Source organism: Scomber scombrus, chromosome 4 (assembly GCF_963691925.1).
Source record: "Scomber scombrus chromosome 4, fScoSco1.1, whole genome shotgun sequence".
Taxonomy (NCBI): domain Eukaryota; kingdom Metazoa; phylum Chordata; class Actinopteri; order Scombriformes; family Scombridae; genus Scomber; species Scomber scombrus.
In genome coordinates, this window is record NC_084973.1 from 14,335,970 (window position 1) to 14,349,478 (window position 13,509).

Consider the following 13,509-nt stretch of genomic DNA (forward strand, 5'->3'; position numbering starts at 1 on the left):
AGTATATCCATTACAAAACACCATGAATCATACTCTTTTTTGTTCTTCCCAATCTGATATGGTAGAGATGAAGCTGTGACACAGCTGTGTGGCGTCAGAGCTGCTCTGCTCACGTATGTACCCATTCAGCACATTTGCTTTCTCGTCCCACCCAGAAATTTTAAAGCCCTATTCCCACTTCATTGTTTCGTTGCTGCCTTATTACCAGGCGTGAACAACATATTATCCCCACGTCATCTTTAGAAACGCTTCCAAGTCTACTCACGTGTTGTACTGGTGCAGTTAATGAGGAACACATGTTTGGCGGTGGCTAATGTGAATGTGGCTAACATGAGATAACAAATTCTTCTGCTTTGACCTTTCCTGCCCAGTATTACTGGGAGGTTTATATAACAGACTCCCATGGGACCTGCTAGTCACTCTTCCGATGCTACACATCATCTCTGCCCTCATCCCTCTGATGGCTGGGACTGAGAGAGCTGCTAAATAATAGCAGTAATTGTACCAACAGGCCAAGATCTGGAGTTCAGTCTGCACAGAGCCAGCTGTGAATGTGCTCATGGCCCTGAGACTTGGCTCTGATACAGCAGACCCATGAAAGAGCCTTTGGGTGGGACTCTAAACCCTCTCAGCCTCCAGACATTCAATATACATTTAGACAGGACAGTACATTCTGTACTTATTGTGCATGTATATCGATGCACAAGTATTGAGAAATATGCAAAAATGGCTTGCATAAACAGACATTGATATTGCTGGTAACAGAAAGTGGTATTCATGAAGATGCCAACAACTAATCTCTAGTGCTGCTTGTCTGGCAACTTTCTTAATTCACTTTCTCATTACTATGCAGAGGGATTAGCCCCTTGTTGTCACATACAAGAGAGACAGTGGATTCTTTCAGAAATATTTTCGCCTTTGTGGTTTAAAGATGTGTTTGTGTAACATGTTTGGGTGTTTTGATAAATGTCTACATTTGTAAATTACAAAATGTGGTGAAAATCTGTTTTCCATTCCTTTAGTGTTTTGTTGTCAAAATGTATCAACCAGGTCTCCTTCTGGACAAGTCATCAGAAATGAAGTTCTCCAGGCAACAAATCTACTTCCATTACACCATTTAAAAAGAACACGTCATGATTAAAGGTCTTGTATTTGGCTCCTGTAGAGGAACAGGACATGCAGATGGAAGTAGCTGAGCATCCAAAAACATAGCCAAACAAAAAAAAGTTCAAACAAGATAAATAAAAACAGACGTGATTCAAGAGGAGGAAATACCTTCATTAGATATCTATCTAAAATCTAGCTATCTGTATCTATTCCTTAAATTACATGATTCAGCAATGCCCTTGTCAGTGTTTCCTCTCATGCTGTTGGTCATCACAGCAATTATGTAACATTTCATCACTCACATTTCATCAGCAGAAGACACTGAGTAATTCATGTTGAACCAAAATCCCACAATAAGTACTGTAAAAGCCATGCCATTTCTCCAAACCCAGAGCTGAAATGTAGTTCTCATATGAACTGCCAAGCTCTTTCAAATGCAATTACATTGACTACCAAAATATTTACAGTTTTGTAATGTGGCGTAGATATCTGCTGATGGATTGGCAACCCATGTTAAGCCTTGTAACACTTTTTGTGGATTTTAGTGGTTTCTTTTACACCTATGTCATGCATATACCCTGCATGAGCACTGCCAACCTATTCTTCTTTGAACTCCTTTGTCAAGCCGCACTGACTGGAAATATTGTAACACAAACGACAATTCTTTCAAACACATGTTTGCCAGACTTTTGTGTTCTCACAAATGACTGCTGGGAGGGAAGGAAGCTCTGGCTTTTCTGTAGCAATCGTATCGTTAACAGTGCTGGTACAATTGGTGACTACATTTGCTTTGATACCCTCAGAATACCTCACAGATGTTGCCATGGTGCAGTAGGTGAGTGCACGTCCGGTTTAAGTTCATAGCCTGTTTCAGGAGCAGACTGTGCCCTCACAGTGGGGCCATATATGTTTATAATTTCACCCTGTGTACAGGGGATAAGGCTGCCTTATGTAACAGTTGCTTAGATCTCTAGTGGATTGGAGGATTCAAGACTGCAGCAAAGGGGATGTGCCCAAGGCAAGCTGAGACTTTAGAGTATACAACAGAGGCCCACCATGTACTTGGTTTCCATCTCTGTGGGGTTTGACGGACTGACAGACGGGGCAGAGGAGAGAGAGAAAGAGACACAGTGAGAAAGAAAAGTGTTTGAATTGTCCCAGCTGTAAAAACTCAATTGATGGAATGCTCCAGAACAGCATCTGCAGTGTGTTGCTCCTCTCCCAGTTTTGCCATCTCTCAAAGACAAACTGAGCGGCTGAGAAAACGTTTAGGAGAGACCACACAGGCCCCCCTTTGCTCATGACTGGTCACAAATCCATGTCCTATCTTCCTAGGTTTCTGCGGTCTCTGCTCTATTACAGCATCAAAAAAAAAAGAAAAAAAGAAAAGAAAAAAAAGCTCACATCATTTAAGATAACTGTGGAAATGTCTAACAGGGCGGAAGGGTATTAGTGGACTCTTACCTTTGTACCGTTGTGGTTACAGATGTTCATCTAACAACTGTCAAATAGGAAAAGGGAAAGAGGAAAATGTAGCCTTTGATGAATGCACAGAGTAAATGTTACAGGGGGAAAAAGAGAGAAAAAAGAAGGGATATTAATACATTAAAGAAGCAAAGGAGGATGACGCAAAAGTGTGACTTGTAGGTAGAGTTAGTGAAAACATCATTTTTATGAACTTTTGCATTTAATGATCTTGCAACATATCTGCCATAAAGTCATTACCCATCACTTCTGTCACACACTCTGTGTGTGTGTGTGTGTGTGTGTGTGTGTGTGTGTGTGTGTGTGTGTGTGTGTGTGTGTGTGTGTGTGTGTGTGTGTGTGTGTGTGTGTGTGTGTGTGTGTGTGTGTGTTGGTTAAGGCCATTTACAGAGCTCAGAGCTAGGCATGACAAAACCATTCAACAGTAATTTTGATCTGTGTTGTTAAGGACTGATAAAGAGGCTATAAAAACAGAAAAATGCAATGGAGCATTAAACCAGACAAAATCAAAGTTAATAGAAAACAAACATACATAGATTGTCATCATCACTTAAGTCATGGGACCATTGATGCAAATGGATTAAATCTATATTTTAAGATCATGTTTCACCCACTGCTTCATCAGCCTCTAATGAAGATAAATGGATATCCAATCAATTTTAATGGTATCACCGAAATGTTGTGTATTTTTGAATTGAATTGTATTAATCACTGGAATCATCACAGTTTAAGTTTTTAGTTTTAAGTTTTCAAGTGCTGCAGTTCTGCAGTTCTGTTCACTGGAGTTTTGGTGTATCCCCCCATTTTCCCAAGGGACAGGAGGGACTTTTTCATACATAATGTGGCAAAGGGGAGCCAGTATAGAGCTGTGCATGGTGATGGGCTGAGGGGAGGGGGAGTGGTCTCAACCATGCAAGGATTCAATAAAAGGCACTTGTCTGGACTTCTGAGAAGCCCAAACTTTCCAGTAGCACCACAGGCTGCTGCTGCACAGATAGGAAGAGGCTGAATTAAAATTAAAAGAAAATTAAAAAAAGAAGAAACTTAATAACATTCTAAGATAAAATTCAACTCTCCTAAAATATTTACAGCTTAGGTCACAAAGTGCAGATTTTTCTTTTACATTTTTATATTTATATTTTCATTGTAGAGGGCCCTTTGTGTGAAAGAAAGAGACAATGACAGGTCTGCTGTGCATCACCATAATCTCCCTGACCCTGGCTGGCAATGTGTACAGTCAGGTGACGAGCACCCCAGCACCACTATCAGGTAAGATTCAATTCATGAAAAGAGAAAAAAGTTATGATATTGTAATATGTTGATTGAATGAACTGTTACCATCCATGATGAATGCATGTTGGTGTGGGTGTTTATACATGCTTAAAGAAAAAGAAAAGGGACAAACAGATGAGCAATGTAAGGGACCTGAGCAAAGTGGTACCACAGCAAAAGCTGGTTTAACAACAGGGTCATTGTAGCAATAGGTAACTGAGTCGTCTCTGGGGTAGCACATGCACAGATGCAGTGTGACTCACCATTGACTCATTGACTTGCTGCATACAGACCACCACAGCATGGACTGGCTGGTGAATAAATCACCTAGTCATTCATTAAGGCTTATTGCCCACACTACTAAATGAGGACCACACCACTAATACTACTGGGTGCACTCTTAAAATGGGTCACAGGTGCCACAGGGTCTGAAAATAGGCTAGTAGTGCTCAGCAATTTTTGGATATAAATTCTTCTTAGAGTGCAAAAATATTCAGGAATTTCCTGCACAAAGTGTTGACCTTCTGTCATTTTTTCTGTCATTTTATCAGTTTTCTGTCTTCTTCTCCCTGTTGCAGACATAAAATGAAAACCTAGAAATAAGTTTTACCAGCAATTGCCTGCATTCCATCATGAGGCTGTTCTAATTCAAATTCACACCTGCTTGCAAGATGACACAATGAGATGGTTGCTGCGGTGAGAGAAGACAAAATGGCTAGCTTGAAAGCAGTGTCTCATGTCATATGTATTGAGTGATTTTGAATGCGCTTTCAGCAGCCCTGCAAGCTGACTCAGTAAATGTCAAATTAGGGATGTCTCAGCTCTCTCTTTTCCAAGACGGGAGGAAATGGCTTGTCTGCAGGGAAAATAGTTTCACTCTGGTAGGAGATGATGCTTTTTTTTATCCAAACACTGAAATTACTTCTACTGGCCAGTGATGTCACAGGTGTGTGTGTGTGTGTGTGTGTGTGTGTGTACAGTGCATGCACCTCACTGTCTACATTATGTAAAAGCATTGGCTTAATTCAAAATCATTGTTCCATACAGTACAGTGTAGCCTTTTATTAGCTATACTCTCTGTCTGTTCACGGGGAGTTGCCTGTACTTATACCTACTGACTCACTCTGGCACTGGGAGCTTTTGGAAATCAGCCAGAGTAACAGGCAGTGGTCTGACAGGAGCGAAGTTAAGATTAACGACCCACAGCCAAACGTATAGAGCCCCATGTTGAACAGCAGCCAAATGACTCTGTTCTTCCCTGTGAGGTAATAGTCTGTTAAGTCTAATGCTTACTGTGGCTGTCGGTTACTGAGACTTGGCCCAGTTGCAAGGGCTGGGTGGGAAAAGGGGCTTGCCTTGAAATGGGCTGAGGCTGGGGATGATTTGCAAATGTGCTCAGGCTAGGGCATGAGACATTGATGGAGTCATGTCATGTTTAGTGCTATTGCATATGTGTTATTTAAATTTGAGTGAAATTTAACATATTACTCTGGTGACAATTGTCCTGAACATTTTGTGCGGGAGATTGCATTTGTGTACCCATGTGAGCCATCTGCACCCACACTCTATGTTTGTGCTTGTTATGCATGAGGAAGAGTTTATTGGAATTAGTGTGTAGGAGTTGGCCTGCTGTGTTTATCCCAGCTGTGCTTGTTAATTCTTTCTCCATATTGACACAAGCGGATGAGCACTAGAGGAGAGAAAAGCTATGAGATGATGTATCTCATCTCTAGTTGCTCTGTCAGAGGGTGTGGCTGTGCACACGCTGATATAAACATGCAGCCACTGCTCTCTGCAGATTTCCATCCTTTTCATAGAGGAGAGATTTCAGCCAATTAGACATTTTGCTCATGCAATAAATTGAATTCCAAAACAGTGCAGTGTTTTTGGATTTAACAGCATAATTACACTGTAGTGGTTTTAAAATATATAGGTCACTGAGTACATTTGGTACATTGTACTGTTGTTGTTAATTTACAATTTGGTGTTACAAAGAAGCAGATGGTTCCAATCACTTGCTAATGCAGCTTTTTACAGAGTGAGAGAAAATTGTGCTCGCTCATAAAATGGCAGTAGGTCTTGGCTCCAGCTGCAGAGCTTTTTTATTGTCATAAACATGTGTTCATTTACTCCTTTGTTATTTTTTCATTCCCAGCAACACTCTTTACAAAATGTCCAGATAGAAATGGTTCTGAATTATTTTGACGGACCATTTGTATGTTAAATGCGACACCTTTTAACCTCTGAGAGTCTTATATAAATAGGATGTGGTCTGAGGTGCGACAAAGAAAAGAAAGGTTTCCTTCTTTTCCCAGAAGGCTAAGTACACACAACAGACTGTTGCTTTATGAGTGTAGTGTGCACCACATGGCCGGGGCCACATTCTCCTGTGGGACATGTGTCTGCAGGAGCAGGAAAGAGTATGGAATTACTTTCAACATGTCTGCCTCTCTGTCTGCTACTGCTGTCTCTCAGGCATCATTACTTTCAAGGTTGTGCCAGTATTTCTAAAATATGTCTAGGAGTTCCTAAGGTTTTAGGTCAGGTATTCTATATTTCAGTCCAAGCTCTTTTCTCTGCATTATGTTGGCACTTTGATGTTTAATCAATCCCCTCCCTCCATCTCACATTACAAAGCACATCCAGAGATTGTGATTCATCTCTGGATAGAACAATATTTCCATAAGAATGTACAGTGAAACTCTTTATTCCACTACTTCTCATTTCCTGAGTATGAATTAGAAATGTGGAAATTTTTAGGCATAAATGTTGGATGGCATCGCACATGGTGAGGTGGTGTTGATGTCACCATTGCCTTCACCTTTGCCAGAGCTTTTGATTAGCAGTTTAGTCATTCTGGGTCCCTCAGGTTTCAATAACACTTCATGCAACAGCTACCCATGCAGAGAATTAACGAGGCACAGCAAAGTATTGAGTCATACCTGACGAAATGGGCAAAGAGGAATCTTTCTCAGACTGCTTTTAAACTCTGTACTGCTTAATTAAATAAGTAATTAGCAGCAGCCAAAGGGTGTTTCCTAGCTCGTAAAATACCTGGCATGTTGCTGACCAGTCAAGAGGTGAATGAGGCTACTGGGCGTGGTAGCAGTAGTCTCTGGCATATGCAGCAATATGAAAGAGATGGAAGAAAAAGTGGCACAAGGCAGGATTGAAGGGTAGATTTGGTCTGTCAGTAGTACTTCTGCTAATTAAATCCTTCTGCAGAGGAGCTCAATACTAATGATCTTACGGCCGCTGAACAAGGTCCAGACACGCGTGTACCGTGTGTTTAGAATGGAGGATTGGGACAGTTTAGGCACGGGCTGATTAGAAGTTGTTTCAGTGTCACTCCTCTGTGTGTGGATGTGTGTGTTGGGGGCAGATTATGGGTTGATCAGAGTGGAAGGCAGCAAGCCAGTGGCTCCAATTATTTCCTGCATTGGCCATGTGGGAAACGTTTTCCCTATTGAAGGGCCAGTGACACAGTATTCCAGTCATGACTCTCGTGTGGCCGCTCAAAGTGAGGCGCCTAAGAACAAATTTTGGCATCCACCGGTCAGAGAGAAGAGACAGACTACTTTAGTCACAGATCATCCGTATTAAATAAGTGGGTAGAAGATAAGTAAAAAACAGCAGCCCAGTGTTTTTTCCCCCAGCGGATGTAATACACACTCAAGGGACTACATTTAAATTGGAGATTGATTCAGCCAAAAACTTAAAAAGCATACGATTAATTGCTATGTCTGCAGACTACTTATATCTAAAAAGCCAATTTAAACACAATGATTTACTCAGTTAAGTAATTACCTCATTATATTACATTTCCTGTGCACTGCAGACCTTGAATCCACTTACAAGGTTGATTGTTCAAGGGTGTGCCTGTAGTGATAGGGGTCAGGGGTTATGTCCATCAGTCCATCTGGTGCTTATAATTACTTGGCACAGGCCACCCCTTGCTAGTCAGGGTCCCCTTAACTAAGCAAACCCTGTGAGGTCTGAATATACAGGTCAGGGAGATAGTGGGATCCCATGTTGAGACAAAAATGACCTGCTGTTTAAAGTTAAATTGTGGCCCACTTAGAAAAGAGAAATGGATAGACCAGTAGTACAAGAAGGGAATAAGAAAGAATCTGCAGGACAACCCCCATTTTGTTTTGTAAATATGACATTTTAAAGATTCTGCATTTAATCTGTTATCTGCTAACTTTTCCTGTTATTTGCTGGGTGACCTACATACTTTATACAAATTAGATGGAGCAGATGAAAGATAGGCATTTCATCGAGTGTTAATGTGTTAATATCCAAGTATCATAGGTTTATCGTCAAACTGCTATGTTCTAATCTTTTCCAGCTAAGGTTATTGCTGACCTTGGTGCCAATGTCACCTTGCCCTGCCGGCTCCTGGCCAAAGACAGCGATTTCTTTGGTAGCACTGCTATCCGAGTCAAATGGACCAAGGTAGCGGATGATGAGGCTCTGAATGAGGATGTGCTGTCTTCTATGGGGTTCCACAAGAAGACCTATGGAAGCTTTGAGGACCGTGTCTTTCTGCAGGAGCAAGATGATGAGGATGCCTCCCTAGTAATGACTGACATCGCTATGGATGACATGGGAAGGTATCGCTGTGAGATCATCAGTGGGATGGAAGACACAGTGCTAGAGATTCTCTTAGAGGTGCAAGCTGGCTTTACTGATGGTAAATCCTGTTTGTTTTCTTTTAAATATATATATATATATATATATATATATATATATATAATAACATTATTGTATATTTTATTTGAATCAAACCATATTTGTATCTGTTCCGCGTTAGAGATGCATTGTTCAAGATAAACCATCTTCCATTACAATGTTTATGTTTCTAGTAATGAAAAACATCCATCTCTCTTTTTCTTGTGGAAAAAGAAAAAGAAAAAAGCAGACAGCTTGTGTTGATTTATCCAAACCACTGCAGTCATTTAGTCATGATTAGATTTGAATACTGTTCAGCATCAGTAAACAGAAACACATTTCCATCTTTTCTGGTCCACATCCTCAGACATCTGACTTACTCATCAGATTTTATAATCATTAAATTGTTTTCCGTCTCAAATGTGCCATGCAAAGAGAATCTGCTTATCATGCAAGCTAGGGTTATCTACATATTTATTCAAGGATTTCTGAATCCTTGCATGGCGACACATTAAATCCCTGCAGCATGTTAAAGCTCTTCTGCATAAAAGGGCACCTCCCACCCACCTTTTGTAGATAGATTTCCACATGTATGAAGGATTAATCTGGGTGGAGGCTAGGCACGCACATGTAACTTTAGACAAAAGTAGTATGAACAGAATGTTTTTTAACCAAATATGTGCACTCTAGCATATTTCCCTTGAGTTAGATTGCACTGATGTGTGGATTCACTTTTGAATTATTATTTAAATATTTCTTGTTGGATGCAGTTTAGAGCCCTTTGCTTTGATCTTTAATGAAGCAGAACTTAACACCTAGTGTGCATTAGATGATCTTTTCTTCCCAGCAAAGGGGTAGACAAGCACTAAATTAATAAGTTAGCATAGTCTAGCCTCTGGAGACAACGCTGACATTATGCAAGCTGGTGGACCTGAGTGAATAATAGGCCTACATTCAGTAACATAAAACTAAACATATTGCATGGCAGCTAAGCTGGATTCCCTGGAGATACAGCAATGGAAGCCAAGGCACACATTCCTCACCTATCTACAGGCCTGAATTGCTGTGTTTCAGCAAGATTGTGTACAGTGCAACAATGTGAACTTATATACATGGCCATATCATGTTAATTTGGCATCTTCTTATGAGAATGGATTTCCATTCAGACAAATATTATGACATGTTATAATGTTAATTTTGTCTTTGCCTCGCTCAGGTGTTGTGTTCCCATACTCCCCCAATGTGGGTCGCTACAACCTGAACTTCCAAGACGCTGTGCAGGCCTGCCTGGACCAGAATGCTATGATCGCTAACTTCGACCAGCTGTATGTGGCCTTTAAAGGTGGCCTGGACTGGTGCAATGCTGGCTGGCTGGATGATGGCACAGTGCAGTATCCGATCACCAATCCCAGAGGGCCTTGCGGTGGCACCAACAACGGGCCTGGCGTCAGAAACTATGGCCGCCGTGACAAGATGAGCCGCTATGATGTGTTCTGCCATTCTACTGCACTGAATGGTGAGTATTTAGTTTGTTTATGCATTGTTTTTATTTAGTATTCTTGTGGTATACGATTGGACCATGCAGGAAACACACTTACTTTGTAATATCATGGTTTTGTTAAACATTTGCAATGTGTGGCATAACTTGGTAGGCCAATATATGAAAAAGCTGGAAATTTACTCACAGCTATTTGAAGCATTGTATCTAGGAAATTCTTGCCCTGACCACATTTTGCTTTCTCTGCTGTTAGGACATTTCTATTGGCTGGTCCAGCCAGAGAGGCTGACCTTTGACGAGGCTGTGCAGGCATGCTTAGATGACGGTGCAGAGATCGCCAAGGTGGGCCACATGTACTCTGCCTGGAAGCTTGAAGGCTACGATCGCTGCGATGCTGGCTGGTTGGCTGATGGTAGTGTCCGCTACCCTATCTCCAGGCCCCGCAAGAACTGCAGCCCCACAGAAGCTGCAGTGCGCTTTGTCGGATTCCCAGACAAGACAGAAAAGATCTATGGCGTATACTGCTTCAAGGCTGATCAGTGAGGGGGGATATGTAGCTGAGTAGGGAAGCCATAACCACCAAAGAGCAGCAAAAAACCACAGCCAGTAAAATCAACAATAAAGCATGTAAGCTTTGGATCTTAACTAGCATGATTTCAATACCTTTCAGAAACTGTGATAACCCTTTTTAACTCCTAGAGAACACATACTGTACATCTTACATCCATATGCAATGATTGACAAAATATTTTGTAGCCACTGAGTTTTGTTTTTCTCTAACTGTGCATTCATAAATTTTACAGACTGTTGGGTAAGAGGCAACAGTGTTAAAGTGACAGAGACATGGACTTGATGGTTCAGAGACATCATCTAAGTTTGGTTTGTCTTCCACAGTATTATTAGATGTGTGAATTTCAAGGTTTAGAGCAGGTGTGCTCATGTGCAGATGTTAGTTAGCAATGTGATACAATTATCAATTATCACTTAATAGAAACACCATAAATTGAACACAGTCATGAGTTTATTGAGCGCAAACGCAGTTAAGCTATGGGTATCAACATGTTATACTGCAGTGAGTATTCTGAATGTCTCTATCCTCAGGGTTGGATGTGTTCGTTTTCACCACTTTAACTGCAAAAAAAGGCTTTTCAACCTGAGGAGCTGTGATCAAATTTACTGTTTAACAAGTGAATGTAAAATGTCTTGGACTGTGACCTATTCTGCAATAATAGCTCCCATTAGATCAACTCCCAATTACAATGTGTAAGACATTTTTAGTGTTGTAACCCATTGCAGTTTGATCATTTGAACATAATGTTTTTACCTGTTTTTTTAGTTGTTTTTTTTTACATGTTTATAATGTTTGATTTAAAAAAAAGAAAAATACAGATTCAGTCACTTGCAGGTTATTTGTGAAGAATAGTTTTTAGTTCTGTTACTGGACTATACACAGCTGGCACATACAAAACAGTAATACTTCACCTAACTAATGAATGCAGAGAAAGAACAAATTTCTCCTTCTGCCCTGAAAACACCCTGAATATACCCCCTGATTTTCTGACAGTAGTAGCAATTAGATAGACAAGAGAATCTAATTTTACAGTAGTAACAAGTACAACTAACAAATGGATTAGCTGAATGGAAATCCACTCTGACTGCTGAGACAATTTCACAAATTGTTACTGAGGTTATGAGCTGTTAATGATACATTGCACTCCTAAATATGGATTCACTGATAGTCATGCTGTAGTGAGTGATGTGGACAAGTATTTTGGAGTAGAAAAGAATCAAAACCAGCAAACAATTGGTATACTGTGTATTGGCTCTAATTGATTCTTGTGGGCCAAAGAGAGCATATTCTGGACATACAGAACTGGTAATCTAAAGCTGTGCCACAAACAGATGATAGCACAATTTTTTATAGCTTTCAGTAACAATTTTGTGTTTTTGTTGCATTAGCTCATTTCTTTGTCTAACCGTAGGCACTGACATATGGTACTTTCTGCAGGTTACACGTGGTAATATAGTAATGCATTGTTTGTAAAAACAAAACTTTTTACACACCTGTGCATGAAAAAAGGTAAAGGTATTTTTTGTATCTCATTGCCATGTACCTTTTTCAACAAAACAAGTTGAAATAAAGAAAACAACTTTTAAATACATTTCTGAAACCGTCCCTTTTACTTGCAGTTTTAACAACAAGGAGCATTTCAATTTCCACTGGAACAAAATCAGCATGTTTTGTATGCAGTAATACAGAGTTTTAATTAAAGATTTACACAGTATTGTTTAAGCTGCCAAATTAGGGGCCATGTATCTGGCATGGATCCATGTCGCTGAGAGGACTTAAGATTAGAGGACTCTCCTCACATTTATTTATTCTTTGGCATTATTTATTCAGTGCGAGGCTGGCAGACCACCACCAAGCTGGACAAAGGGAACAGTAGCCCAGTCTTAAAGGCTGCTTGTGGGAATGCATGGGAATGGGGTCAAATTTAGGTTGATACAGCAGTAAAATGCTAGACAGATGTAAATGTGATGGTGAAAAGTCCATTGATGCAAACTCTCTGTTAGGTGGACCCTGCAGCAGATTTTAACAGGGGGAAAAAGAAAGATTTCCACACTATTTTCAGCATAGAAATAATAATAATGTTAAATTCTCTAAAATCTAAGGAGCAAACTATGCTAGTACACACTTTTGGTAAATGTAGAAAACATTTGTTTCAACACACTATTGGCATGAGGTGAGCTTTTTTTGTCTCTGAGTTTGTTTATGCTCAAGGCAAACAGTAAAAACTGATGAAAATGTTCTGTTGTAGACAACCATCATCTTTGGTATTGCAGGAGTAATGACCATTTCATTTAGTTTGCTTCTGTGGTTTCTTCCAATCAAATATTGCACTGTATATCAGCAAGTCTAATGGTGGCACATCCCTCATTTGTCACTCACAGGTACCCAGATTAGGTTACATGGGAGAGGAAAACAGCAGGGTAATGAGTGAATGATAGACACTCTGCAAAAAAAGAGACAGACAGAGTCTGAGGCGCCTGTCATGCCTATGAAATCAGGAAGAGACAGTGTGCATTTCCTTTGCAAAACAAACCCAGAAAACCTGTTAAATCCCATAGAGACCTGGATGGAAAAGTCCAGGTTTTTCCACTGATCACCCAAGAGACATCTGCATTTCATGAGGCAAGATTGTAGGTTTTATTCTCACTGGGGTATCCAGGAGCAGCCTTTAATCACAAGTCAAGCCTGCCCTAATTACAGACTTGGAAGTCATAGTGAAAACAACAGCAACCCAAACTTACACAAAGACCAACTAGATATATTATTTCCCTGGTAATGATGCTCTGTGCTATTAGGGAGTGTCAATGTGAACTTCAACTGACTGTTGTATAAGGAGGCACTATGGGAATACTGGTAAAGGGTAATGTACTCAAAAAGCTTCTGTTTTAACCCCAAGGAAATT

The 13,509-nt window shown here is 40.4% G+C and overlaps 1 protein-coding gene across 1 annotated transcript; it reads left to right on the plus strand.

Annotated features, from left to right (window-relative positions):
* Positions 1–3,705: 3,705 nt before the first annotated feature.
* On the plus strand, positions 3,706–10,743 carry LOC133978763 (hyaluronan and proteoglycan link protein 1-like). Its single transcript, XM_062417078.1, has 4 exons — positions 3,706–3,861; positions 8,216–8,560; positions 9,755–10,054; positions 10,290–10,743. Exons 1-4 carry the CDS (start codon positions 3,771–3,773, stop codon positions 10,577–10,579), a joined length of 1,026 nt encoding a protein of 341 aa, XP_062273062.1. The 5' UTR covers positions 3,706–3,770; the 3' UTR covers positions 10,580–10,743.
* The last annotated feature ends 2,766 nt before the right edge of the window (positions 10,744–13,509 follow it).